This window comes from Cricetulus griseus, assembly GCF_003668045.3.
Source record: "Cricetulus griseus strain 17A/GY chromosome 1 unlocalized genomic scaffold, alternate assembly CriGri-PICRH-1.0 chr1_0, whole genome shotgun sequence".
Classification (NCBI taxonomy): Eukaryota; Metazoa; Chordata; class Mammalia; order Rodentia; family Cricetidae; genus Cricetulus; species Cricetulus griseus.
In genome coordinates, this window is record NW_023276806.1 from 267,776,015 (window position 1) to 267,803,939 (window position 27,925).

General features: G+C 43.5%; 1 protein-coding gene across 11 annotated transcripts in view; it reads right to left on the minus strand.

Moving 5' to 3' along the window:
• Ank3 (ankyrin 3) overlaps nucleotides 1-26,692 on the minus strand; it is a 150,364-nt gene extending 123,672 nt beyond the window's left edge. For 9 of the 11 annotated variants that reach the window (XM_035450605.1, XM_035450601.1, XM_035450599.1 and 6 more), the window contains exons 1-11: nucleotides 26,399-26,692; nucleotides 23,633-23,731; nucleotides 20,896-20,994; nucleotides 19,207-19,305; nucleotides 15,868-16,065; nucleotides 13,435-13,533; nucleotides 13,041-13,139; nucleotides 7,670-7,867; nucleotides 6,865-6,963; nucleotides 1,286-1,384; nucleotides 1,099-1,197 (exon numbers count right to left, since the gene is read on the minus strand). In XM_035450605.1, coding sequence (XP_035306496.1) covers nucleotides 1,099-1,197; nucleotides 1,286-1,384; nucleotides 6,865-6,963; nucleotides 7,670-7,867; nucleotides 13,041-13,139; nucleotides 13,435-13,533; nucleotides 15,868-16,065; nucleotides 19,207-19,305; nucleotides 20,896-20,994; nucleotides 23,633-23,731; nucleotides 26,399-26,677 — 1,467 coding nt within the window. In that variant the 5' untranslated portion in view covers nucleotides 26,678-26,692. Of the gene's footprint in view, nucleotides 1-1,098; nucleotides 1,198-1,285; nucleotides 1,385-6,864; nucleotides 6,964-7,669; nucleotides 7,868-13,040; nucleotides 13,140-13,434; nucleotides 13,534-15,867; nucleotides 16,066-19,206; nucleotides 19,306-20,895; nucleotides 20,995-23,632; nucleotides 23,732-25,154; nucleotides 25,310-26,398 lie in introns of those variants that run through there. The other 2 variants (XM_035450604.1, XM_035450602.1) reach the window with 2 other exon arrangements.
• Between the last annotated feature and the right edge of the window lie 1,233 nt (nucleotides 26,693-27,925).

Sequence of the window (27,925 nt, forward strand, 5' to 3'; positions counted from 1 at the left end):
AAGGTTACTCAGCCTGCTATGGGATATCCCTTTACACTGTGTGAATATATGTTGTTGTGATTGGTTTGATAAAGAAACTGACTGGCCAATAGCTGGACAGGATAAGGTTAGGTTAAGGAGAAGGAGAACCAGACTAAGGACACAGGGAGGAAGGGCAGAGTCTAAGGAGTCATGAGAGATAAAGAAAGAAGCAAGATGAACATGTTGCTAAGTGTGGCAGAGGATAGATAAGAAATATGGGTTAATTTGAAATGCAAGAGTTAGCCAGCAACAAGCCTGAGCTATCAAGTGAACATTTATAATTAATAAGTCCCTGAGTGCTTATTTGGGAGCGGCTGCTGGGACACAGAGAAATTCTGCCTACAGCCAATGCAAGACCTGTGTCTCATCACGCCGACTCAACTGTCATATAAAAAAATGTAAACGTTATATCAGAGACATAATTTTATAGTTTGGAGCCTAAATGTATTTGAAGATGTTGGTGCTAATGGCATGTTGGGACTAATGGGGGGAAGTTATGCCATTAGGGGTGTGTCCTCAAAGGGTGTATGGGACTCTAGACTCCTTTTTCTCTTTGCTTCCTGATGGCCATGATATGAGCTTCATTAAGCACTGCCTGCCACAATGTCCAGTTTCACTACTGACTCAACATGATGGGGACAAGTGATCATGGGTTGACACCTGTGCAACTGCCAGCCAAAGAAAGATTCTCCTTCTATTAAGTTGCATGGCTCAGGTATTTTGTCAAAGTGACAGAGAGATAACTAGTAAACACACTTTATAACAGCCTAGCTCACCTGTTCTTACCCGTGCATCGAGGTCCAAGCAGCTACTTGTTCTATGTCAACAGTCAATGGGATGTAAATACCATTTTTCTTTCATTATGTGTTTCTATAAGTGGCGATGAAGTGAGTATTTTTAGAGTGTCAAACACTGGCTTACTACTCCTGTTTGAAGAGCTCATGACATGGTCCCCACTGAAGGCTTTCTGTAACTTTTCACTGAGATTTAGAAAAGCAACTGGTGTGGGATCAAAACTTAAGAAGACTTCAGAGGCCCTCTGTCTCTCCAGTCCCACTGTGCTGGCCCATAGCTTACCACAGTGAGTTCATTGGGTGAGGCATTGTTCTGAAGCAAGACGTTGATGATATGGGTGTGGCCTTGCTGAGCTGCCTGGTGCAGTGGTGTGTATCCATTCTGCAGAAGGAAGAACGGAGAAGTGACATGCCACCTCCTTGAATGCAAAACCAAGGATTTTGCTGGAAAGAAAGGGGAAGGCACCCACCTTTGTTTTGGCGTTAACTTTTGCAGAGTGCTGCAGCAGAAAATTGACTATTTTGATGTTTCCATAGTGACAGCCCACATGGAGTGGCGTGTAGCCCATCTGTAATTGCATTTTATAAAAAAAGAAACATTGTAAGTACACTTTTAGTAACAGCAATTCTAAACGGAAGTCAAAGTATTATTCAACCTTCCTTTTGAGCTGGAAAATAATTTTTTTTTTAGATTCTTCCCCATAACAAAATTGCCCTTTTCAGAGCTAGTCTTAATATATCTGATGGAACATAAAAATAAGTATTTAACTTTCCCTTATGTCAGCCCTTTACTGTCTAGATCCTGTTCAGGATAGAAGGAAAGATGGACTGATCAGCCCCCTAGACAGGTGGACTCTGTAACTGGTTGCTGCTATCAGAGAGTGTTTTATGGACAGATTATGTTAGTATTAACCAAATGTTCTATTCTCTAACAAAATAGCTAAGTGACAAGTTTGGGAGGCCAGGGCAGGGGTTGTGGATAGGCACATTCCTTTAGTCCCAGGACTCCAGGATAGACAGGTTTACATAGTGGGAACTTGCAGGAGTAAAGACAAAACACCCTCTGTGGACAGGCAGAGGCATAGAAAGAGTCAAGACATGAGTTCTGATGGTCTAAGTATGAACTTGATCTTGGTATAGTTGTTCTAGTTCAGAGGTTCTCAACCTGTGGGTCACAACCCCTTTAGGGGGGATCAAACGACCTTTTCACAGGGGTTGCCTAAGACCATCAGAAAACACCACTATTAACATTACCATACATAACAGTAGCAAAATTGTTGTGATGAAGTAGCAATGGAAAGAATGTTATGGTTGGGGGGGTCACCATAACATGAGGAACTGTATTAAAGGGTCGCAGTGCTAGGAAAGTTGAGAACCACTGCTCTAAAGCCTACACAGTTCTTTACTGAAGTTCCACAGTTTGAAAAACCAAGGACTAACACAAAGCGATCAATCCTTTCTTAGACTGACACCCAGTGACTTTTAGGGGCTGTCTGCTCCATCTCATTGTGTTTTGTTTTGTTTCCCTCCCTTTGTCTATTCTTCTCTGTGACTACACACACACACACACACACACACACACACACACACACACACACACATATGCACACATAAAATTTAAGTTATTATTTCAAAAATAATGATACTCTGGAGATAGAAGTTGGCTAAGTCAATAAAATGGTTGCTTTACAAATAGGAGGACTTGAATTCAGTCCCAGAATGTGTATCAAACATAAACACAAACCGAGTGGTGGTAGCGCACACCTTTAATCCCAGCACTCCGGAGGCAGAGGCAGGCAGATCTCTGTGAGTTCAAGGCCAGCCTGGTCTACAAAGCAAGTTCCAGCATGGGCTACACAGAGAATCCCTATCTCAAAAAAACAAAAAAGCAACCAACCAAACAACCCCCCCACACACACACATTCACAAATACAAGTGAACCTAAACACACACAAACACAAACATGCAACACACATACAGAATATTGTAGATCTTTCTCCAGAAGGTGACACTACTACTTTCAGGGTCTCTCTCCTGTCTCTCTTGATGACAACAAAGGCATTTAGGAGGCAAACAGCACTGACCCAATCCACAGTGTCTGGAGATACACACTGAAAAGATGACCCCTCTCTGTCAGAGTTCCACTCTCTGGCTGAAGACATGCATGTGCCATTGGAATGTCTCATGGCTGGAGAGATAGCTCAGAGGCTAAAAGAGTTAGCTGCTCTTCCAGAGGACCTGGGTTTGATTCCCAGCACCCACATGGTAGCTCACAACTGTCTGTAACTCTAGCTTATGGGGATCTGATGCTCTCTTCTGGCCTGTGCTGGCACCAGGCACATGCACGGTGCACAAACATATAGGCAAAACTCCCATACATATAAAAAGGGAACACCTAGACCACAGTTGACAGTGGAAGGTGAAAACACATTTTGATAGACATACTGACTGGCTCTGGTCACAGTTTGCTCCACAAACTGTCAGAGACTCCAGCTACACTGATGAGACTCTTTTGGTACAGTCACCAGACTGGACCCTTTCCTGAGTGATGGTAGATTTCCCTAGGTGGTGCTCAGTATGACTGTTCTGCTCAGTGGAGTTCCTCCTCCTCAGTGCTGAGGAATCAGACATGGCACCCATGGTCAGAATGCTGAGACCTGAGTGTAGAGTCCACTCAGTTCTTAGCACCATCAATTTAGCTATCTAAAAAAAAAAAAAAAAAACTTTATTCGGGGCTGGAGAGACAGCTCGGAGGCTAAGCGCACTGGCAGCTCTTCCAGAGGTCCTGAGTTCAATTCCCAGCAACCACATGGTGGCTCACAACCATCTGTAATGAGTTCTGGTGCCCTCTTCTGACCTGTAGGCACACATGCAGACAGAACACTGTATACATACTAAATAAATAAATCTTAAAAAAATAAAAACCTTTATTCTAAGCTCAGTGGAAAAGAGATAATATTAGTATTAAAATATTCTTCATGGTTTTATTTTTGTTTGCTTTGTTTTTCAAGCAGGTTTGTATAGTGTTGGCTGTCTTAGAACTAGCTCTGTAGACTTAGAGATCCACCTGCTTCTGCCTCCCGACTGCTGGAGTTAAATACATGAGCCACTGCCACCACCACCTGGCTTGTTCATGTTTTTAACTTACATAATAGCACACTGTTCTCCAGCTACTCTTGTGTCAAATGTTGTAGGTTTAGAGAATGAGTCACTTTGAATATTCAAACATGGCATTTAAATGTATAGTTTCTCTACCTGCTCTGGGTAAAACACTAAGTTGTTACAATGGACTGATAGGCTTATGTGACTGTGGTCTTCCCCTGTACCCCTCCTGTCTATGAACTGAGGTCATCTCTACTATTCTGTCTGAGACACTAGCCTTCTTGCTGTCCCAAGGCCTTTGTTTAAAATGCGTGTGCATGGGGGCCAGTGAAATGGCTCACCAGGTTTGAATGGTTGCTGCCAAGCCTGATGACCTGAGTTCAAGTTCCATCTCTGGAACCCATGATTGAAGGATAGACCTGACTTTCAAAAGCCTTCTGATGTTCACATATATGCTGTAGTTGATATCCTGAACTTGCACATACATCACAAGTACAAAATATAATAGATACTTTTTAAAATGTGTGCACAGTCAAGAAGATTCACCTTGTACTCAACAGAGATGGGATCTTTCATTCCCAGGATTCCCAGACAAAATGGCACTGTGCAAAAACATGCCTAGAGACACGCAACTTGGGAAATCCTCTCCAGATAGTCAGATTCTTTAGAAAGTGCTTGGTGCATAGTGTTCGCTATCACTATCTCCTGCACATCACAGGTGCTCAGTAGATATTGTAAAATTTTGCTAAATAAGGGCTTGATGAAGGAAAATAAGAAACAAGAGAGGGCTGACTGTCATACTTGTTAAACTGGACAGGTATGTTTGTGTAAGACGAAATGACAGAAGCCAGACCTGGCCTCCTGTGCTTGTGATTCCAGTGTTAGGAGGGTGGGAAAGGTGGAGCTTGCTGGCCAGCTAGTCTAGCTGAAATGGCAAGGTTCAGGTTTAGGGTGAGACCCCTTCTCAAAAACAAATAAGGCGGGGAGCAGACAGAGAAGATTCCAGACATCTGGCCTCCACACATGCCCACATATGCATGCAAAGCCACAGGTAGGCATACACCATGCATGAACACACCTCCCAAATACATGCACGGGGGAGAGGTGACAGGCTCAGGCTGGTATTTTTGTGGTGCTTCGTCAGAGATTTCATTTACCACCTCCACATGCTGTCTATGCAGCACAACTTGCTCATAGAACGAAACTCTCACTTTCTTGTCCACATCTTAAGGTCAGCTGCTCTCCAGGTGTCAGCCCTGGGCTCTCTCTGCACTGAGCAATCTTCCTTGGGGACACCTTCACCTACAGCTGCAGCTTCTGTACAGCAACAGTCTGTTTGCTTGTAAAGACTGCTTGCTAATTTAACAGGTGTTGAGCAATCTTTTAATATTGCCACAACTAGCTGCTTGACAATGCTTACTATTACTCAGGGGCTAGTTCCATGGCTGTGTGCTTGCCTAGCGTGTACAAGGCACTGGGTTTGACTCCCAGTGCTCTAAAATAAGTAAAGGAATAAGTAGAAGAATGTTAGTAGGTAATATGGTTTATAAAAATCCATAGAATACTGAAAAAGTTCTATAAATAGCCTCTTAAACTAAAAATTTACATTTGCTTATTTATTGTGTGTGTGTGTGTGTGTGTGTGTGTGTGTGTGTGTGTGTGTGTGTATGCATGCACAAGTGTGTGTGTGTGTTTTGTGTATTTGAGTACAAGTCAGTGATCTGCACTCATCTCAAAACTTTCCCTGATTGTATTCAGAACTAATCCATAAATGTACAGGAATGTTTCTATGTAGACCATGACATTTTAACAGGCACTCATGTCTTTGGAACAGGGTTTCACATGCTGAAAACTCAGCATGGAACTCACTATAGAGCGCAGGCTGCCTTTGAACTTGTGGCACTCCACCTGCCTCGGCTTACCAAGTGCCAAGATTACAGGGATGAACCACCATGACCAGCTCATCATTCTTTCCCTGTAATAAACTGGCACATGTTAGGGAAGAATGGTGTAGTAGACCATACCTTTAATCCCAGCACTTGGGAAGGAGCGGCAGGTGGGTCTATGTGAGTTTGAGGCCTGCCTGGTCTACACAGTGAGTTTTAGGCAGCTAGAGTACATAAAGAGACCCTGTCTCAAATGTTCAGAGAAAAGAGATACACACAAAATCATATCTTTTATAGTCACACAGAATACCCATTTTTTAAATCTGTGCTTGAACTGTGGCATTATATGATATTAGTCAGCATTTCCTTTCTTTCTTTCTTTTTTTTTTTGGAGGGAGGGTTGGGGGGTTTCGAGGCAAGGTTTCTCTATGGCTTAGGAGGCTGTCCTGGAACTATCTCTTGTAGACCAAGCTGGTCTCGAACTCACAGAGATCCGCCTGCCTCTGCCTCCCAAGTGCTGAGATTAAAGGTGTGCACCACCACTGCCCCGCCATTTCCTTTCTTTTTGAAACCAGTATTTTGTCAGAGGGAAAGAGAGGAAAATAAAGTATGAGAAATCACAGGTCAGCTGCACACACAATATGAGACCAGTGAAGTGAACAACTGGATAACAATTCATGGCTTTTTCATTATTCACACAGAATAGGCCTCAATTGCCACCAACTTTTCCTCTTTGTTTCTTTGTTTTTTTTTTTTTTTCTTTTTTCAGTCACTCACAAAACCTACACACTGCCCCCAAAGCAGATTTGTGACGGGATTCCAGGTAAAAATATAGGATATATTGACATGCAGCTAAAGAAGAACTTGGGCCAATAAAGATGAGAGTGTCTGAAATGCCATGGCCAGAGACTGGCCCTTGAATGAAAGTGCTGTCTATGGCTGACAGGATCAGGGCAGTTTTCTGACTATGCCATGGCTGCAGATTTCCTACTGAGATCCATCACCCCAGGGGCACTTGGTGGTAGGGTTCCTTCCTTGCTGCATGGGAAAGGTGATTATACCTTTGTCTGTGCATCTACATGGGCCCCTTGGTTGACGAGGACTTCAGCCACATTCACTCTGTCTTCTTGAGCAGCCAGATGGAGTGGGGTGAGGCCATTCTGCAAGAGATTTCAAGGGTATGGTTGTCAGTCATACAGAGGGGTGGGTGCATGCATGCGGCTGGGTTTGAGATCTGGCATGTGAATTCTAGGAGAGTTAGCCTTGAGTCTTAAAATAGGAAACCTACAGAGTAAGGATATGGGCCACTCTGTGTGCATCCTATGTCAGCAGTACTGACTACAGGCTTCATAAAAAAATGTCAGTGCCCCAGAGTGGCAGGGGATGCTCACCATAGACTTGATATTGCTCAGGACTGTGACATTTGATCCATCTGGTCCCGCCTTCCTTCTCATTCACCTCTTTGTAGTGACATTTTTAAAGCAAAGATAAGAGAGCATACTGCCTTCTCCCAATATATGTGGGCGCTCATCACTAAACATCAAAGACTCTAAAAAGTCACACTGGAGTTTTAATATATTATTGGCAGTGCTAATGTCAACAAAAAGTCAATGATAACTATTATATAGTGTATAGTATTATGTGACAGTAATGAACTTATGTGAGTTGGTGCTCTCCTTCCACCATGTGGATTTGGGGATGGAACTTAAGTCATCAGGCTTGTCAACAAATACCTTAGCCTGCTAAGCCATCTTGCCAGCCTTGCAAATTCTATTGACTCCAAAATTTTGATCAATATTTAGACTTTTCTGAGGATTTGATTTCTATTGTATTGTATGTTTTGCAGAAGAACAAGAAGAAAGTTACCTTATTGCTCAGGTTCACATTGGCATTTCTACTGAGGAGCAGCGAAACCATGTCCACGTGCCCTTCCTGAGCTGCAAGATGGACGGAAGCAATCCCTTGCCGGGTAACCGCATTTGCATCAGCACCATACTCCAGCAGAGAAGTCGCTATGTCCATCTGGTTCTTCTTGGCAGCAATGTGCAGTGGCGTATAACCATTCTGTCAAGACAAATCACTTGGTCATGTCTAGTACCAAGAAAAAAATGTATACCATGCATTTTCAAACAGTATGCTTCCCTTTCTAATGGATTGCACAAACTGTATGAAAACCTATGGAGAAGTAAAGGAATGGTGCTAAATCAGATAATAATATCATTAGTGCAGTTCTGAGTGCGGAAAACTGCAATCTAAAATAACAGAGTTGGCACACTATTGGTTTTCGAAAAGGAAATCTATGATAGTAGGTGCTCAATAAATATTGCTGTACTTCAACCAGGGTTAGAGGAACAAGCCATACACTATCCTGGGTGCATGCTCAGAGTCATCCAAAATTCTATTCTTCAAATCAGTTTAGTGTCTCTTATGGTTTGAAAGGTGTCCCTTGTCTTTGTGTGTGGGAGACTCTACACCCAATGCAACAGGAGGTGGAACCTGTAAGAGGTGGTGAGGATGCAGGAAGACTTGCTCTTCAAGAATGCCCTTGAAGCTGAGATGGAGAGAGGGGGCAGAGGGGGGAGTGGGTTGTGAAAGGAGTGAGCTGTGGAGGGAGTGGGTTGTAGAAGGGGTGGGCTATGCAGGGAGTGGTTGGTGGAGGGGGTGGGCCATAGGCAGAATAAGCTCCTGAGAAGGGTTTAGTTCCCCGACTCTTTGTCCTTCCACTTTCTGCCATGGGACAGACACAGCGACAAATCCCTTGCAGGATGTGAATTCCTCAATCTTGGCGTTGCTAGCCTCCAGAACTGAGAAATCCTTTGCTCCTTCTCAGTGTGATGCAGGAGCAGTCCCCAAAGAACAAAGACACCATGTACTGCCCGCAAGGTTGCAATCTTTAATCTTTTCAGCAGTTGCTTTTTCTCATTGATTCCTGGTGGTCTGTCTGTCTGTACTTGATGATAGCCAGACCCATCACCCTGTGAGTGTCCGGAGAGGTTATTGTTTCAGGTTTCCGTGGTTTGCCCCATTCTACTAAGAATGCTTTCCCCACAGCCTGCCTATGAAGATGGCAAGTAGCAGTTGAAAATTCAACTCAAGGTCCACACCCTCAATGAAGTGGGCTGACTCTTCACCGATCAGTTTCCAACACCAGCAAACACTTTGTCTTTAACCTCAGTGCTGGATAATTTAATGGTGTGCTCTTATTTACCTACTTATTACTTATTGTAGTCTTCAGCTATTGGGGGCAAGGGCTGTGATGCCCTCATGGCACATGTTTCAACATAATAGGTACATGTAGATTACATGAAGAAAGAAGCCTCCACATTCAGAATCAGACACACTAACCCTGTCAGAAAAGTCGGCCATCCTTCTCTCAGTTGGCCCCTGATGCTCAGCTGCAGACAAAGTTCCCTGTTGATCAGTTAGGCCTCAGGAGCCCTGAGTGTCTGACCTGAAAAAGTGCTTTTGGGATTTTGCCACTTGTGAGAAATGCAAGATTGCACTATGATATGGACATGAACTTGGTCATGGCAAGTGGAAATGTCACCTCTAGAGTCCTCGGACTAGCTAAGCCAGGGCAGGAGGAGGTTTTATATTCCTATTTTTAGGCTTGACCTATGCCATGTGGAAATACCAGCTACCCTGAGAAGCATTTGGCCCTCTGACCAAATGCTCAGACACATCCTTCAGAGACCAATGCTTCTGCAGCCCAGCAGAGCACTGGACTGTGTCCAAGGCTACAGAGTAAGGCATGAGGGTGGGAGACAGCTAGCTACCTTCCATCTCTCCACAAAAGAGAAATTTCACAGAGCAGCAGGAATAGAAGAATCAGGATCAGTCAATATGCCTAACACTAACAGTGTGGGCGGTAAAGGCATGGAGATGTCCTTATCAGCTATCATCTGTAGTTTTTCTTTTACAAGGGCATTTAGCTGAGATGGGTGGTATTGCATGCTTTTAATTCCAGTACTTTCGAAGCTGAGGCCTGCCTGGGCTACATGGTGAGACCCTGTCTCAAAAACAAACAAACATCAATAAAAGAGGAAAGAAAAGACCATGAGTTAGTCACTTTTCAGTCCCAGCCAGTGCAGGGCAATTTGCTATCCTTTCAGACATGACAATCTTGCTATCTTCTAACACAACTCACAAATTCTAGGTCCTAAGAAACAATTATCTAAAGAGCTCTAGCAATTCTGTAATGTGTGCCAGGTCTAGACAAGATACATTTTTGTTTGTTTGTTTGTTTGTTTGTTTGTTGAGACAGGGTTTCTCTGTGTAGCCTGGATCTTGATCTGTAGTCCAGGTTGGCCTGGAACTCACAGAAATCCATCTGCCTCTGCCACCCTAGATCTTGAATTAAAATATGTGCCACCCACTGCCTGACCGGTACATATTATTCTTTTTGGTTCTCAACCTTCCTAAGGCTGCGACCCTTTATTACAGTCCCTCATATTGTGGTGACCCCACCCCACCCCCTGCCAGCCATACAATTATTTTTGTTGCTACTTCCTAACTACAATTTTGCTGCTGTTCTGAATTGTAAGGTAAATATCTGTGTTTTCCGATGCAGATGGTCTTAGGCAACCCCTGTGAAAAGATCATTCAATCCTCCTCCCAAAGGGTCACGACCCACAGGTTGAGATCCACTGCTTAGAGACGCATCCTGGTTTCTTCTGAGGTACAAATGAGTCTCTCAGGTAAGAAAACCAAGATCTCAGAAACTCTCAGGGTACTCTGAAAAAGTGGCAAAGAATTCGTCCAGAGACCCACAGTACAATTCTGATTTTCCTAAGCTCTATTTTCAGGAAAGCTAAATGATACTTCATTCCTATACTCAGGGAACATGTATTAATTTGATAAACCAACCAGGGAGAGTCAATTATAGAATGATGTTTTCAAAGATATTACTATTTTTTTTAAAAAAAAAAGCTTTTAATTACGAGTATGTGTGAATGAAGGTGCCCACAAAGGCCAGAGGATGCCCTTGGATCTACAGGGACGACAGCTACAAGGGGTCATGAACTCCCTGGTGTGGATGATGGGACCCAAACTCTGGCCTCTGCAGGAGCAGCAGGCTCTTAACCACCAAGACATCTCTTCAGCCCAACCATAGAATTATCTTGCATCTTTCCTTTCTCACACTTTATTTTTATTATTTTATGTGTATATGTGTACCATGTACATGCCTTGTACCCTCAGAGGCCAGAAGAGGGCATGGGTCGATGGATTGCTGAAACCAGTTATAGACGGCTGTTAGCTGCCATGTGGGTGCCGGGAATTGAACCCAGGTCCTCTTGCAAGAGAACAAAGTGTCCCTGACTACTAAGCCATCTCTAGCTCTACTTCCACATATTCTTGTTGAAGACAAAATATGTGTCATGTGAACCTATGCATATCACACTAAAAATAGCTATCAAAAGCAATAGATGGTATTTACATCCTATTGACATTGCCCCCCAAGTCAGTTCATACACACACACACACACACACACACATATATATATTAAAGAAGGATGCTGCACAATTTATAGAAGCATAACCAATTAGTTCAGGCTCACTGTTGCTTTCTAATTAGCCTCTCCATTTTGCCAGCAACCAAGCTAAGTTCCTTTCTAGCATAGCATCCTATCTCTAGGAACAAATCTGGTAAAAAAAAAAAAAAGAATATTAGTATTCCATCATCCCTTAGCATATGTATTTTTTAGCAACCCAGTCATATAAAGTCATAAGTCATTATTCTAGGACATGTGCAAGGTGCTGACAATTTTGAGAGGAGGTAAGGAGAAGGGTGTGCATGGAGGGTGCAGCTGGGATACTAATGGCAGCCCCTGAAGCTCTGTCTGGAAATTCAGGACCTGAACTTCCAGGAGTAAAAGCAGCAGAGGCTCTGTGCATTCTTTTTAGTGAAAGAAAACTGTGCCCCACAGAAAACTGAATTTCCCAGCATCTCTTGCACTTAAAAAGTAGCCAATGAGGTATCAAAAACAGAGTTGGTAGAGCTTCTGGGATAGTTCTGCTGTCTGTGGACTTGCTACTTTAAATGGCACAACCAAGTTCTGTGTTTGCTGCCTGTGGGCAGGAGATAGAGCTTTTCAAACCACTGTATGAAGGACGGTTCCCCTAGATAAAGTCACCAGCAGCTGAGATAAATGGTCTGGTCAGGATCAAAATGTACAAAGTCCCCGGCTAGCACCACTGTTCTGAAGATGGTGTTACAGGGATGTCAAGACACAAGCACTGGCCTAGGCAATGATACTGAAGATCAACGTCCCATTAGAAAAGTTGGTGCTTAATTGACTGTGGCCTCAGGCTAATGGGACATCAACAGAGTTATTACTTACCTGGCTTGCTCTTTAACTCCTCCTCAATGATACTTTGTAAATTTGAAAACATTTCTCCTAAATTTTGTTTGATAGCTGCAAGGTTGGATACTGCCTGTTTATTTTATTTTACCGAAATAGGGTCTTAGGTATTCTGGGCTAGCCTTCTACTCCACTATGTACCCAAGGGGAGGGGAACCTTGAATGTCTCATCTTCCCACCTCCATCTCCAAGGCGACGTGATTACAGGTGTATGCCACTGCACTTGGTTTATGTGGTGCTTAATACTGAACCCAGGGCTGTGTGCATGCTAGGCAAGAACTCTACCACTGAGCCACAGCCTGCATCTCTGACCTGTTTGTTTATGAACATAAAGATGGACCAGACTCATTTCTTCACACATACCATTCCGTACTTACTGCTACTTCTAGCCTGACTAGCACTAGTGTAAGCCCCATATGAGAACAGCTAGATTATATATATTATATTGTCATATACACTGTGAACCCAAGAATCTGGGGCTACTTAGAAACACAGTCCTACAAGCACAAGTATATTGTCTTGGTTACTTTACTATTGCTGCAAAGAGTCACCAGGGCCAAGGCAGATTATAAAAAAGAGCATTTAATTAGGGTCTTGCCTACAGCTGGCTGAGGAATATTCCAGCTCCCTGCCCTCCCACTGTTCCAGGATGTCCTGGATAGCCCAAGGAAATCAGCTGACAAGTATGTATTTATTGAGTATCTACCATGAGAGGTGACTGTATAGCGAAACACATACATCTTGGCCTTTCTGTCTGCCGTTTTTATAAGCCAGGTCTAAACAATGAGGACACTACAGAATTAGCAAGAGGGGCTCCTTGTGGAGAGATGGATGGATGACGCACACTCAGTTCTTAGGCCGTGAATGACAAGTACCTTTGCAGCTGCGTGAGGTGAGGCTCCCTGGTCCAAAAGCAGAAGGGCCACTTTCTGGTTATCGTAGTGTGCGGCTACATGCAGTGGAGTTAGCCCGCTCTGAAAACACACGTGCAGAGACAACAACCAGGGTCAAAGGTGTCTTAGTAGGAGAGTCCTAGATTTAGGAAATGGGGTTAGACTGCATACAACAGATAGTAACATTCACATTCAGGTTCCATTGTATGTGGACCCGGCGTTCTCACCTGATCCCAAGTAATCTTCACTCTAGCAAGACTTCAGTATGGCCTAGTTACCATCAAAGTGGCTGGGAGCCAGGTGGGGTTATTAGCAAGTGCTGGTTTGTTATTGTGGAAGTGGCCTGCCTGCTACAGGGTGGCCGGCGATGTCTTACCTTCCCAGCAGCATCCGGAGATGCACTCTTCTGCAACAGGAGGTTTGCTACTTCAAGCTTTCCGTATTTTGCAGCTACATGGAGAGGAGTGAATCCCTTCTGAGGAAGGAAACAGAAAAACATCATGAATGGAGGTGACACAGAGGAGGCCTTCTTGGGGCTGATGGCTTATTCTTGTGATGAAGATGAGTTACAAGTATGGGTAAAGACCCGGGTAGCACGTCACAACCGAAGACTCCTCAATCCATAGCAACAAGCAGACTACCCCTAACAGGCGTGTCTAACCTGCAGCCCGTGGGGCCATAGGTGTCTCAAATTAGCTGTGATTGTGGCCTAACACAGTTTTAGACCATAGGGTTGTCTATGGTGTCAAAAGGCTGGCCACCTCTGAAGACAGAGAATGTTTTCCCCTTTGCTGAGCAAACCACACTGTTCACTTATTTGGGAACTAGTCAGATGTGTCTGAAAAAGTCAGATCTGGTAATTATTCCAGGGCCATTTGGGGGTGTCACACTATGGGAAGAAAGGCTTGCACAGGCCCCACTCTAGGCCCACGTTGGTGTGCTTGGGTGTTATGGAATAACCTTTTTGTACACTGTGAAGATGTGTCTTTGCCAAGGCACCTTCTGACTGGTTTAATAAAGAGCTGAATGGCCAACAGCTGGGCAGGAAGAGGGTAGGTAGGACTTCCCAGCAGAGAAAGAGGGAGAGGAGATGAATCTAGGTAGTGGAAAGATGCCAGAGGACACAGAGAGGAAACAGGAGGTCCAAGATGGAAGATAGGAAAAAAGCCAAGAGGCAAAACATAGCTAATATAAATGGGTTAATTTAAGTTTAAGAGCTAGTGACACAAGCCTAACCTTTAGGCCAAACTTTCATAATCAATAGTAAGTCTCTATCTTTTTTTTTTTTTTTTTTGTGAGCTGGAGGCCAAAGGAAAAATCCCCCTACACTTGGGAAACATCATATCAAATCCAGGCTCACATCAGCAGAGGGCATGTTCATTTCCCCCTTTCCCTGCTTCCCCAACAATACTCACAATGTCTTTGTACACACTGTTGTTATTTAGAAGACGCCATGCAACAGAGCTTGTGTGGAGGTTTTTTTTTATGGGGAGAAAGTGAATGGGAAAATTGGGGAGAGGAAAGGAGGAACCAGCCTCTGGGGACAGAAACAGCAAAAGAGAAGACTTGGATGCTTAGAGTTCCTGGCTGAACTCCCATGATTCCATGCCCAGCAAGGATCTAGACATCAACCTGTTGGCCAACACACAACCTTAGAGAGGATTTCATCAGATTGAAACATGTCCAACATATACTGTATCACAAGACTACCGTTACCTAGAGCCAGTGGGCAGCTGGGATGGAGGAGGACCAAGGATGCTCTGTGACCCCCATCAGTCATTATTCTGTTTCACATCCTAAATGGCATACAGGAACCTGTGATGTGTGACTTGTGTCTCCTAAAGAGCCCAAGGAATCATGGGAGATGAAGTTTGGGGTAGTCACTATTTATTCAAGCATTTCTTATAATCATTGTTGTATAATTTATACACTAGTTCTTCTTATCCATAGCCAGAAAAGAGATTACAGTACCCATCACTCTCTTCCCAAGACATGTCATAGGCCAGTTTGTCTTGCTGCTACACTTGTTATGTCCATGTAGTACTTATAAAAATCAAATAAAGAAACAAACCAACTTTGCATTCTATGTGCAATTACAGCCATGGGAGGATATTACTTGAAGACACCAAGATGTCAAATGGTAAATCAAACAACTATAACAAAAATAAAAGCAAAAACAACCAGAAATAAGAAAATCCTCTCCCTATTTGAAGGTTGTACAGGAGCCAAGAGGTGGTGGCACATACCATTAATTCCAGCACCAGAAGGCAGAGGCAGGTGAACCTCTTGTATAGAGTGAGTTTCAGGACAGTTGGGGCTACATAGAGAAACCCCGACTCAAACAAAAACAAAACAAAACAAAACAAACAAACAAACAAAAAAAGGAAGTTGTACAGAGGCACCAATGGACTGAATTTTGTAGTGTGGCTTATGTTTTTGATCCCAGCAAAGGAAATCAGTAGGTGTGGTCCAAACTGCCATTTAAACCTCTCAAGTAATTTTCAAAAAACAAACAAACAAACAAACAAGTAACTCCCCCAAACAAAAACAAAACAGAACAAAACAAAACAATGTCCCCCCATTTTAGATGTCATTAAGGTAGCTTTACAAGATGACATATTGAGAAACATAAGAACAAAAGAAAATTCCTCAAACATGAAGAATTAATTCCCTGCTGAACAAGGCTTCTCTGGCCACATCCATGACCAGCCTGAGGGGGTCTAACTATAGACACAGAACCACAGCCTCTTAACCCATCACTGTTTGGAGACTCCAAGGAGGGCGTGCTTCAGGAGCCAAGCCCCCATACCTTTGTTGTTATGGATAAAGATGCTCCATGGTCCAGAAGGAACACAGCTACATCCTCATGCCCCTCTCGGGCCGAAAGGTGAAGCGGGGTGTACCCGGAAGTTGTTGCTGCATTGGGAGATGCTCCTTGCTGCAACAATTGCTGCACTATATCCGCCTTCCCCAGTCTGGCTGAAATGTGGAGTGGGGTCTGGTCATCCTAAATGCAAGGTAGAGACACAAGGTTAGTGAGCTTGCAAAGCAATGATGCCATATGAAAAATGCAGGGAACGTTAGCTGCCCCATGTCTGAGGTATGTACAACGCTAATTCATTGCTGAAAGGAACCTCGGTTCTCTATTTCAACAAGGTTTGGAAATTCAAGGATGGAGGATCTTAAAGGCCCTTAGACTTTTTGTTCAAGAATATGGAAGGGAGTTCCACCTGTGCATTATCTCCTCATTACCTGCCACAGAACATCGGTTTTAATCTATAGTGACTCTTGGAGGCGGGCATGGGCTAGGGGGAATGAAAATAAATCTTAATGAAACTCAAATGCCTGGCAGTTATTCTTACTCCTGAAAACCATCCCAACATGACTGTAGTGCTTCACTGATGCCACCCTTTCCCCACAGTCAAAAGCTAAGGAAGGTAAAATAGGGCCCTGCTGGGGTCCTGCTTCTGGGGTTTGTCAAGCTGTGCATCCTGGCAGCAAGGGCTGCATCTGACTACAACAAAGGGCTAACTGATTACAGTTCACCCAAAGGCATGCACTGAGGCCTGCACCCGAGGACACTTGAGACAAGTGGGAGAGCCACCTCTTCCTAACCTGTCCAGATAGGTACCCCCAAGTGCCCCGTGTCACTTCTCTAAGTGAAATACCCACTGAAATGTAGCATTTCTTTAGGTCTCTCTGGCAGGAGAGGCAGAGAGAAGGGTAAAACAGAATATAGGTACTTCTTTGCGTGAAGGTTGAAAACAATGCCAGAGAGACTACACAGCCAATAGGAAGCATAGGGGGTTCATGTGGGTTGGCCCTGAAGTGTCCCTTACAGGCTCATGTGTTTGAGCACTTGCTCCTCGGCTGGTGGCACTGTCTGGGAAGGCTGTGGAATCTTTGGGAACTACAGCCTCATGGTGGGAGAAGGGTAAGTGGGTCACTGGGGTTGAGCCCTGAGGCTTGATAGCCCAACTTCATTTCCTCTTCATTGTCTGCTTTCTGGACTGCAGACGCATGACCAGCTAGCCTCCAGCTGCCATGCTGTGTCTTTTCCATCAATGTGGAATGAACCCCTTTGAACCATAACTCACAATAAACTATTTCTCCCTTAAATCCATTCTTTTCAAACATCTGGGTGTAGCAATGAGGAAAGTAACTAATACCAGCAATGAGAGGGGACACCAAGATGCAGGAAGAATCCTGGGGACAGAAAAACCAAAGGAAAGGTTCACACCCCTCTGTCATGGCTGCCTCAACCCCAGAACTTTGCTGCCATCCATTCCACAGGCCCTGTTTGGAGTATCCCACCCATAATATCTCAGACATCTTTACAGAAGTCATTACTGTATGTCTTGTTTGAGAACTCTTGACCGTGGGTCACATCCTCATGTGAGGTTACTAAACTCAACGAGGGCTTCCTGACCCACAGTAACCAAAAATTAATTAAAAAAACACACAGGTATGAAGGGCTTCTTCTGTCAGTGCCTGCCCATGTCCCTGGTAGCGCTCCATTGTATCTTTGGTTCTGAATATGAAACATGAGAACTTTGAGATGCACATTGGTCCCACCATACAACATCAACACACACTGCTTAGATACATTGGCTCAATTCTGTGTTACTGTACAATAGGAACCACAGTGTTTTTCACTGCACATCCAATGTTTTCTGCGCTTACAGAGACATAGTTTCATCACTGGAAGTGAAGACTTTCAACATTTTCCTGTTGACATTCCTAAGCATGTAAGTATCAGATGAGTATGTCTATGGACTGGAATGTGGCAGAGTGCTGATGTTTAAAATGACTGCTTCAGTTGCTGACTTGAGTTTCACAAACGATTATTAGATGGTTTTTTTTTTTGGCTCAATTAGGACAGAATTTACAACCATTTCTGAAATGGCCCTCAATATTTTATAGCATGCATTTATGCAAAGCAGTGGTCCCATGCATTGACATTTATGAAATCAAAGTATGGGTGAACTCTGAAAAACTTTGAACATGTTCTATATCCTGGAGTATCAATTATTTAGCCAGGATTTAATTTTTCATGAAAAAAATGAAGTAGTAATCCATGGTTAGTATGCAGAATCGCTTTCAATTTGAATAAATGCTGAGGTTCTATGTATGTCACAGAGTTGATATAAAGTATGTTTATGATCTATCATAAAGACTGGGTTTATGTTGTGTCTTGCTTTATAAACCTACATATCTGGGATGACGAAAAGCAACATTGAAACAGTTCTATTCTAGATAAGGAAATGGTAGCACAGAAACATCAATTAACTTGCCCTGTGTAACTCAGTTGCTTATTGGTGGCTCAAGATTCAACTTCAGGAAGTCAGCTGAGGAGACTGGTCTTAGCCATCATACCGCCTTCATAAAATTAAAAGTATAAATATCATCTCAATATCTACTAGATATGCTGTTTGTGGTCAGCGCTCATGAATACAAGGGCTCTTACTATCAGTAAGAAGATACTGCCTTTCTGGTCATTTCCATTTCACTAAGTTGGAAGCATAGCTGTGATCTTCTAGACCAGGGTCTGAAGCTACACTAGGATCCCCACACAACTGCCACTGAAGGAGAATCAAAATGTCATGAAATAGTTTGGGGCAGGGGTGTAGGGGTGTGGGTATGTGTGGTAGAGCAGCCTCTCAAATGCTCAGACTTCTGGTATGAGCCAGTCTTTCACAGCCCTCATCTATGTCTGGGGCATTATGGTCTCATATTTTATATAAGGGAAAGAAAACAACATCCGTTTTCCTTTTGAGGCTGTACCAACTGACATACAAGTCAACCCAAAATGTGCACTCACGTTTATAGGCTGTGATTGGCCTAGAAACTTCCTCCCTAAGATAATCTCAGCATGAAGAGCTCTGAACCTGCCTAGATCCGGTTCCTAACCTGTTTGGGGCTTGGGACGTGCCCAGGACATTTTCTTATTTTGCATAGCTGTGCTACCCAGCAGAAAGGCTATGACAGTAGATTATTTTTATATGATCCTGGGATGAGACCTTCATCACTGGAAGGTCTTATGAATAAAACCGTGCTTTTGAGAGACAGTAAGCATTCATCTAAATGTTTACTCAACTCCAGGCTTCTGCCTTAGTTTCAATTTTAAGGTTCCCCGTCTTGGCCTTACCTTAGCTTTTGCTTCTACCTGAGCTCCGTCTTGTACCAGATACCGCACCACTTCTGCTTGGCCCGACCGAGCCGCCATGTGCAATGCTGTTTCTCCTCTCTGGGAAACATAAGCCAAAGTCAATTAATGGCGACTCTCAAAATTAATGTTTTGTTGGCATGAAGTTATAGTGACTGATTTTTAAACAAAGAATTGCCCTGAGCACTTCCTTGCTGGAAATATAGAAAAATAAACACATAAGAACTTTCCCAGGAAGCTGTGCCAGGGTGTCAAGGACATGGTGTAACCTTGAGGAGCCCAGCTGACAAAGCTATCAGAAGCACAGCTCAGGGGTCTACCACAAGGCATCCTCAGGGTTGAAAAGGTACCAATGCTTACAGGGTGGAGAAGAGGCACGCATGATGAAGCAGGGCAGGTGAGCAAGAAAAGGGGAGAGGCCCATGCCTACCAGACCTGCATTTGTAGTCTAACTGTGCTGGATGCCAGGCTCACCGTGGTACCTCATCCTATTTTCAAAGAACTGGCAATCTGGATATCAGTGTCAATTTATCAGCTCTTAAATACTGTCTATCAGGATTAAATATAAACACTGCACAGGGGGATCAAAACCACACTGAAGGTCAGATACTGCTTGACTCCAGTGACCTAAGTAGGTAAAATCACATTTCTTGGTACCATCTTGAGGGGCATTGGCCTACCCCACTCTACTCTTTCACTCAACAGTCTCTAGCTCAGATTATTCATTCAACAAAAATGACAACATGACAGAGAACATTCCCCAACACATAAACAATGATAAAAATCAGCTTTCACAAGCAAACCCCACACTGAAGTGACTTTGATCAAATAAGCTTTGCCCAACAGGCCATCCACCTGAATGGACAAACAGGAAGGTGGCCTCACAGGAAATGTGCCATGTGCTTCTTGGGAAGGAGCTGAATATGGATGTTTACTTTGTCACACTCTGTTCTTCAAGAAGGAATATTACATCTGGATTTAACCCCACACAAGTGTGTGTGTAAAACCTCAAGGCACATCTCCTCTGTGATGAATATTGCTTATTCTTACTTCTTTATTGCCTGTGAGTTAAATGGGCAGTCTTATGCTTGCAGTCCATTGTGCTAAAGGGATGATGTTAAATTTGAAAGTCTGTAAAACAATGTCGGATAACAGACCCAGCAAACTCAGGGTGAGCAGTTACTGCTCCGGTAATTAAATCATCTCATGGGTTTGATTAGTGATGAGCAGCATGGGGAAACATTGCCTGGTATTCAGTTTGCTCAGACTTCCATGGGCTTGCTACAACATGGTAGAACCCTCTTAAAGCAGATGATGTTGAAGTTATGTGAAATGACTTCTTCACATATATGATGACACTGTGAATCACACCCTCCAAATGTAGTACTTTTGATGGATTCTATCAAAGAACTTCACAGCACTGCATTTATTCTCTAGTATCCAGTAGTAATGTCCCTGCAATACTAGTGAACAGGTCTTAAATCTTAACAGTTTTAGCCAAGTGAATATCGGCTGGATCTTGCCCTCAAAGCAAAGGAAACCAAAGATGTTCTCAAACTCTATATCTGATGTAATAAGACTAAATAATGATCTTACTTATAGTAAATATGTAAGTCACTCTTTTGGCATCTTAAAAACTCACAACTGAATTTCTTTGTTAAGGGTACTTACCACATTGGTGGTGTTTGGGGAGGCTCCATGATGCATTAGCTGTGACACGATATTTACATGTCCCATGAAGGCAGCAACATGGATTGGGGTAAGGCCCGACTAAAGTGGAAGGAAGAAAATGTTGGTTGTTGGCTTATCATGCATGGGGCTTGATCATGTTCTTGCCTGCCTCACTGTCTGCTTCCATCTATCTACCAATGACTACTCCACATGACTACTCACGCATCTATCCATCCACTCATCTACCCACCCCATCCATCCATCCATCCATCCATCCATCCATCCATCCATCCATCTACTCACTCCTCTATCCACTCATCATTCATCCTCTCACCCACAATCCACGAATCAATCTTAACCAGTTCAGGGGTCAAAGACATCAAATTATTCACCATTATGTATGTCACAGACTCTATGAGGTGAATGTACCAGCATAACTGTCACTTCCCTAAATTAATATCTGTGATTATGAAAGATTTAACAACATCTCTATTAAAGAAAGAAACATTTATTTTGTACTTTTTTGATAAGGTTTTAGGAAAAAATTCTTAAATCTTCCTTTACTATGGACTTTTCTCGTCCATATGTGTGTTTGTATGTGAGGCACGGCAACAGCATACACACTAGTAAAATGCTGACTACTGATTCAAATACTGCTCTGGACTTGGAATCCCCATGAACTCTGAATAAATAAAACCTACGATGTATGAAGTAGCCAGTGCAAACCATCCCTCCAACAAAGGCACTCCAATCATTCAATATGTTAACTCTACAAGCATTGTAAATGAATGAAATGTATTTAAGGCACATTGAGAACAATAGTGTTTGATTCAAACCCTATGTAGGTACACATGTATACCTCCTTCCCTGAACAGTGTAAAGCAGAACTGATTGGTTCTAGGGTATTTTATGTTGCATATGTCCATGGATGAGCTATAAGTAGAGAAGTCAAAAAGAGAAAAGTCTCAAGACAAGAATCATGTGAAGGAGTCCAATTTCCTAGTGCTACTCACATAACTTTGTGCCATTTTAAATTTTCAAAACTTAATTAGCTTACAATATGAAATTGACAAAAATACGAATAGAAAAATTGACCTTTATTTTATAAAGAGAGAAAAGGTGTAGTTAATCTCTATAAAAATTTGAGATTTCAAAAAACTACATGACATGGCTGGTTCTGAAGCTCAGTGGTAGAGTATTGCCTACCGTGGGTAAGGTTCAACTCTCTCTCTCTCTACATACACACACACATGCTATACATATGCTATATATCCACATATATGCTATATATCCATATAACACATACACTAATATGTATGCACACAATATACACATATACACACACATACATATATACACAAACATTTGGAGGCCTGCCCAGCCTTCAAATAGTGAAGACTGAAGAAGAGGGGTACAGGAGAGTTTTTGTTACAGTTTGACAGCCTTTTGCAGGAATAGGGAGTCAGGTATCAGGGAAGGGCCCTCTCAAGTTCTCGGGAGCTGCAGTGTGGTAGCAGCTTCTCAGGGCTGCCAGCATCTCCGGACACTAACAGTTTCAGTCCAGTGTTTGTCTAGGAGTCAATTCTGACCTCTAAGGGCTTCCCTGTGCTGAGCTACAATCACTGATCTGTACAAAAACACCACGGTACCTAACACACTGACACAAGTCTCGTGAACGAACAGATTTGCACCGTTTTTCTTTTCAAACCACAGAGTGTTGAGGATTTACAAGTGTTTCGAGGCAAGACAAAAAAAACGCCACATGTTACAAGCAGCAGTTACAGGAGATTTGTGTCTGGTATCAATCATTCATCAAGACTTTCTCAACTGTGGGCCTGTGAGGAGAGAAGGCTTGGTCTGGAGGCTCTGGAGTCACGGGAGCCATGGGGTCATAGATAGACAACTGGATAAGAGCAAGGATAGAAGCATGCGCGTGACTGTCCCATAGAGAGCACCCAGGGCTCAGCAGGCAGTAAGGGCAGATTTCCAGGGAAAGAAGGCCCAGATTCACAGGAGCAGCCAGGCAAATGAGTGTGACCCACACATACACCTATTCTAGGAGAAGAGCCGAGGCTAGAATTTGCAAGCAGATTTCCTGGAGTTGGGAAGGTGGAGAGGTAGAGTCGGGTGGGGCAACCCAGCCTGCTTGCTATGTGGATACCCAGTGCCAACTTAATTAGTGGATTGTCAGGGCGGGTTCAGAGGGAAGACACAGGGCTCCTCTGCTCCCAACTGTAGCACTCCCATACTTCATTCCCTGTAAACCTCCACACAGAACAGTCCTTATTACTCCCTCATAGCACAGGAACAGGTTTCTCAGCCTAAGCACACTGACAGTTTCAGCTAGCCAGCTGCAGCCAAGTGAATCATTGGTGGTGCACACAGCCAGCATCTACCCAATGGATGACAATGAAATGCCCTTTATGAAACAAATTGGCCTCCACTAGAAAAATAGTGAATGCAAGATTTATCTCAGAGCACCTTTGCACAGTGGAGTCCACTCTTTGTGTGTTCTGAATATATTTCTGTTCTCGGGTACATTTACATCATCGACTGATCCACCCATTAACACCCATGTCTGCTCCCTCCTAAATCTTAAGTGCTCTTCCCGTGAAGAGTGAAGAACGTGGCTTGTGACGATAATACAAGCAAAACTAGCTGCTTCCCTGGAGGACACCCCCCCCCACTAATGCTATACTCTCTTGTCCCCTGAACCCCGAAAGCGCCCTCCTCTCACCTCGGTTACGGCTTGTATAGATGCACCGTGCTTCAAGAGGAGTTCCATTACTCTGATCCGGTTCTTTTTGCAGGCGATATGGAGAGGGGTGAAGCCGTTCTGCAAAGGGACAAACACATATATCTACTTAACTCCATTCCATGGAAGTCACTTCCACCGTGGGCAGCATAAGGCACCTAGGAAAATGAGGTGCCCTGCAGACTTCAGAACCACAAGAGGTTGGACACATGGCTCTCCTTTCCTGGAAGGAAAACGAATCTGGACTGGGTCCTATTAAGGTTCCCAGGCGGTCATAAGCAGGAAGTATAAGTTGACTGTAAGTTCCTGGTAGGGAAAGGCAAAAATGTTCATATACTTCCTTATTTTGGAGTTCACTGTTTCAAATGATTTAAAAAAAAAATATTATTTGATTTTTGACTCAGAGTCTCATGATGTAGGCCAGGCTGGACTCAGACATGCGCCTTCTGATTGTCTCCTTTTTAAAATGATTATGTGTATGGGTGCTGCATGTGTATCGGTGCACACAATGCCCCAGAGAGGTCAGATTCCCCTAGAACTGGAGTTACAAACAGTTCTAAGCGGCCATGTGGGTGCTGAGAATTGAACCCGAGTCTTCTGGAAGAGCAGCTACCATTCTTAACCACTGAACCATCTCTCCAGCCTTCCTACTTTCTACTTTCCCCTTCAGATTGTTGGGATTACAGCCATGTGCTGCCACACTAGCTAATATCCTTGCCTTTTTTTTTTTTGGTGGTCATGGGGTCTTTAAATGCTTGTGCCACCACTGACCTGCCTGGCCTCACTCTACCCGGTCAGTCCTTCAAATTAACCTTGACTGACTTACTATGACTCAAGTGCCTACTCTCTCCCTGCCTCTGGGCAACTCTACAAGAATCACAAGCCTTAGAAAATCACTGCTGTCCAGATTTGGAACCTTAGCACATCAAAATCCTATGTTCTGGGAGGATGGATTTGTCTTTGAGAGGGACTTTAGTGTCCTGCCTCTTCTACCTTGATCCCTAAGCATTATTAGATCTGAAGTTTTGCCTCCTGAGATTCAGTAGCTGGGGACCAGAGTGTGTTCACTGAGAACTTCCCATTCCTTTATGTACTGAGTTATGGGAGCTAGTGTTCCCTTCTGTCTCACTTCAAATACAAAAACAGCTGGGAAAAACACCAGCCCAGTGATCTAAGTTTGTTTACATAGCCAACCTTAGCCAGTGCCTGCTCAGACTTGTCCCCTGTGTGACAGGACACTGGTATTTACAAGCGCTAGAGAGTTTCATTTATTCTGCAGCTTTAGGACTCAAGCACAAGGCTGGTGCACACCTTTAATCCCAGCACTCAGGAGTCAGAGGCAGGTGATCTCTGGGTTTGAAGCTAGCCTGGTCTACAGAGTGAGCTTCAGGACAGCCAGGGCTACATGGAGAGAAAAATCCCCAAACTTAGTTCAACAATATTTAGCTCATTTACTTGAATGTTTAGTCTCATAAAAGAACTGGCTTTTAAGCAAATTACCCACCAGACTGTTCTGCCCATCAGCTGAGACGGGCCGCCCATTTCAACTGTTAGTAGGGCAGTGTGCAGTATCAAGGTTCACCGTACAGGCTGAAGGCAAAGCCCCACACACAGCACGTGCCTCAAAGGAGGTTCCTCGGACCATTTCTTTGGCCATAGTTCATCCCAGGGTAAGTGTCTACAATGACCCTATGTTGGGAAAACTTGAGTCATAGGAAAATGGGAGTTGAGCACACGCCCTGCTTTAAGGCCTATTTTTTTTTTTTTCTCATATGGAAAAATGAGTGAGTCATGGGCCTGAGCTCAAAGCTACCCTCCCTTCTCAGAATGCAGAGAGGCTTTTGACACACTGGGCAGGTCAAACAGCTCCTGAAGTGAAAGCTGTTGAGATTACAATGACAAAGGAGTTTCCTGCCATGTATGAAATTCCAATCCCCTCCCCCACTCCCTCCCTGAATTTCAGGCACCTGAAGGGCAGCGTCTCAACAGCTCTGAAGGACATTGCAGCCATGGAGGGAAGCAGACATCTATCTGGAAGGCTTGGTTGGAAGCAGCCTCAGATTTGCTAGTAAATGAATGGTTTCTTTAAAGCTGGGCATTTTCATTCTTTCCTTGAGCACCAAGTGCTTTCTCTGAATGAACTATAAACACTTTGCTAAGGATTATTTATTTTAACAATAACAAACATTGTCTTATGAAGAGAAACCAAAGGTTGAGATCATGTCAACTCACAAATTCTTGGACAAATATTATTTTCAAGACAGGGGCTCGACATGTAGATCTGGCTGGCCTGGAACTTGTTATATATATATGGTCTCGAACTCAGAACTCTCCTGCTATTATGCCCAGTTGCCTCAGCCTTACCAGGGGCTGGGATAAGAGGTTTAAAGGTTTAAGCCATCATGCCTGGTTTGCTTCAAGATTTTACTTGTCAGGAAAAACAACTCAGATGTCTAATAGTAGAGGCGAATGAAGCTGGCCATGTCAGTCTTTCTGTCCCAGTGTACTCTTAGGCTTTCACTTGTGTAAGAGAAACATGAGTGAGACCCTGAAGAGCTTGGTTGACTTTGTTCCCATCAGCACAGGAGGCTTTGTCCACTCCCAAGGACATTTGCAAAGATTAGCAAAGTACACCGATTTCATGGATTTTATCTCTGGAAGAGCAATCGCTCCACACACAAAGTGCATGTGCCGTCAGTGAGACACTGGGGCTGGACATCCCAATGGCAGGACAAGAGGACAACTCACCAGGGCTTTGGCATTGGGGTTAGCTTTCTTATCCAAAAGAACCTTGGCAACTTTGTAATGGCCACAGTGGGCTGCCACGTGGAGGGCAGTCAGGTAGTCGTTGGTGACATCGTCCACGGGCACGTTGTGCTGCAGGAGGAGTTGGACGCAGTTTAAGTGGTCCCCTTGTGTGGCCATGTGCAATGGAGAGAGTCCATTCTGGAACACATAAGGAAAAGAGGACTCAATGCTTTGCCTTATTAACTCAAATGGAGCCAGATACAGAACAAATTCGAACATGTTTAAAACTCCAGTTCTTCATTTGAAAATACCTTATGTTTTTAAAAGGCACACTTGCTTTGAAAAATCTTCCCTTTCTCATGTCAATGAAGAACAAAGCGTCAAGGGTAATTTCTTTCCTCAATTTAAAACTTATATGCCCAGAAACTCACTGCATTCCTAGTAGGATTTCTTATCTTTTGAAATTGCAAATGAATGAATGAATGAATGAATAATTAAATAAATAAATAAATAATCAAAGGAGAGGTGATTAGCAGCTGCTGGTTTATCGCTCGTTTTATTTACCCTTGTAGATGATTAGAAAAGCACAGCTTTGCAGATATACTGCCTCATTATTTCATCTTACCCGGCAGCAGGGGAACCGCCATCCATTTCTAGAAATCTGGTGCCCCCGTGTGTCAACGATGAGTAAAAGGAAGCCACTGACCATGGGCCCAGTAATGTGACCTCAGCTTACATCAGCCTGGCTTTAGTCATAGTCATGTGCTGGGTGAAGAAGCTGAAGACTCATTTCAAGATCTCAGAGAAGAAATGAGTAGAGGAGGCCTTAGGTTCAAGCCACAGTACCAAAGGGAAAATGTCTGGAATGACATTTGCTCTTCGGTGGATTTTTTTTTCCATAGAAAGCAAAGCAAGGCTGGTTAGGTCAATGCCAGTCTTTTCAAGGTTCAGTTGAGTAGGGACGCTACGTGGGCGAGCCTGGGGGCTTTCAGCAAGCCCATTTACCACGAGGAGGTCTGAAATTACTAATAATATAATTTGGCACATTAAATAAGCCAGACAAACCCTTTCCTCTCTAACAACAACAGATTCAGAAAAAAACAAAAAACAAAAAACAAAAAAACTCGTCAGTAGTTTTTAAAGGCCTGATAAACATGCCTAGGGGACCAAGTGCATCTGAATGCACCAAGACCAGTTATTCCCTCTGCATTTATTGTAGCAGGACATGGACAACTCCAAGACAAAGCAATGTGAAATCACTTAGCCATCCCCACACTGCCAATGATGGGCATGTATTTCCGGTATTTGTGCTCCTTACAGACAAGAAATTTATGATAGTATTTTCCCAAACTGCCTAGCAGAGAGTTCTGCAGATAAAAAAAAGATAAAAGCTCAATAAATACCGATATGAATTATATACTTGGGCCACCAGTGGGGAACTGGAACACTCCTGCCTAAAGTATTCCCCCCCCCCTCCAATATTTTGAACTGAAGTAGACACTAAAGGTGTCACCAAGGGCTGGGACA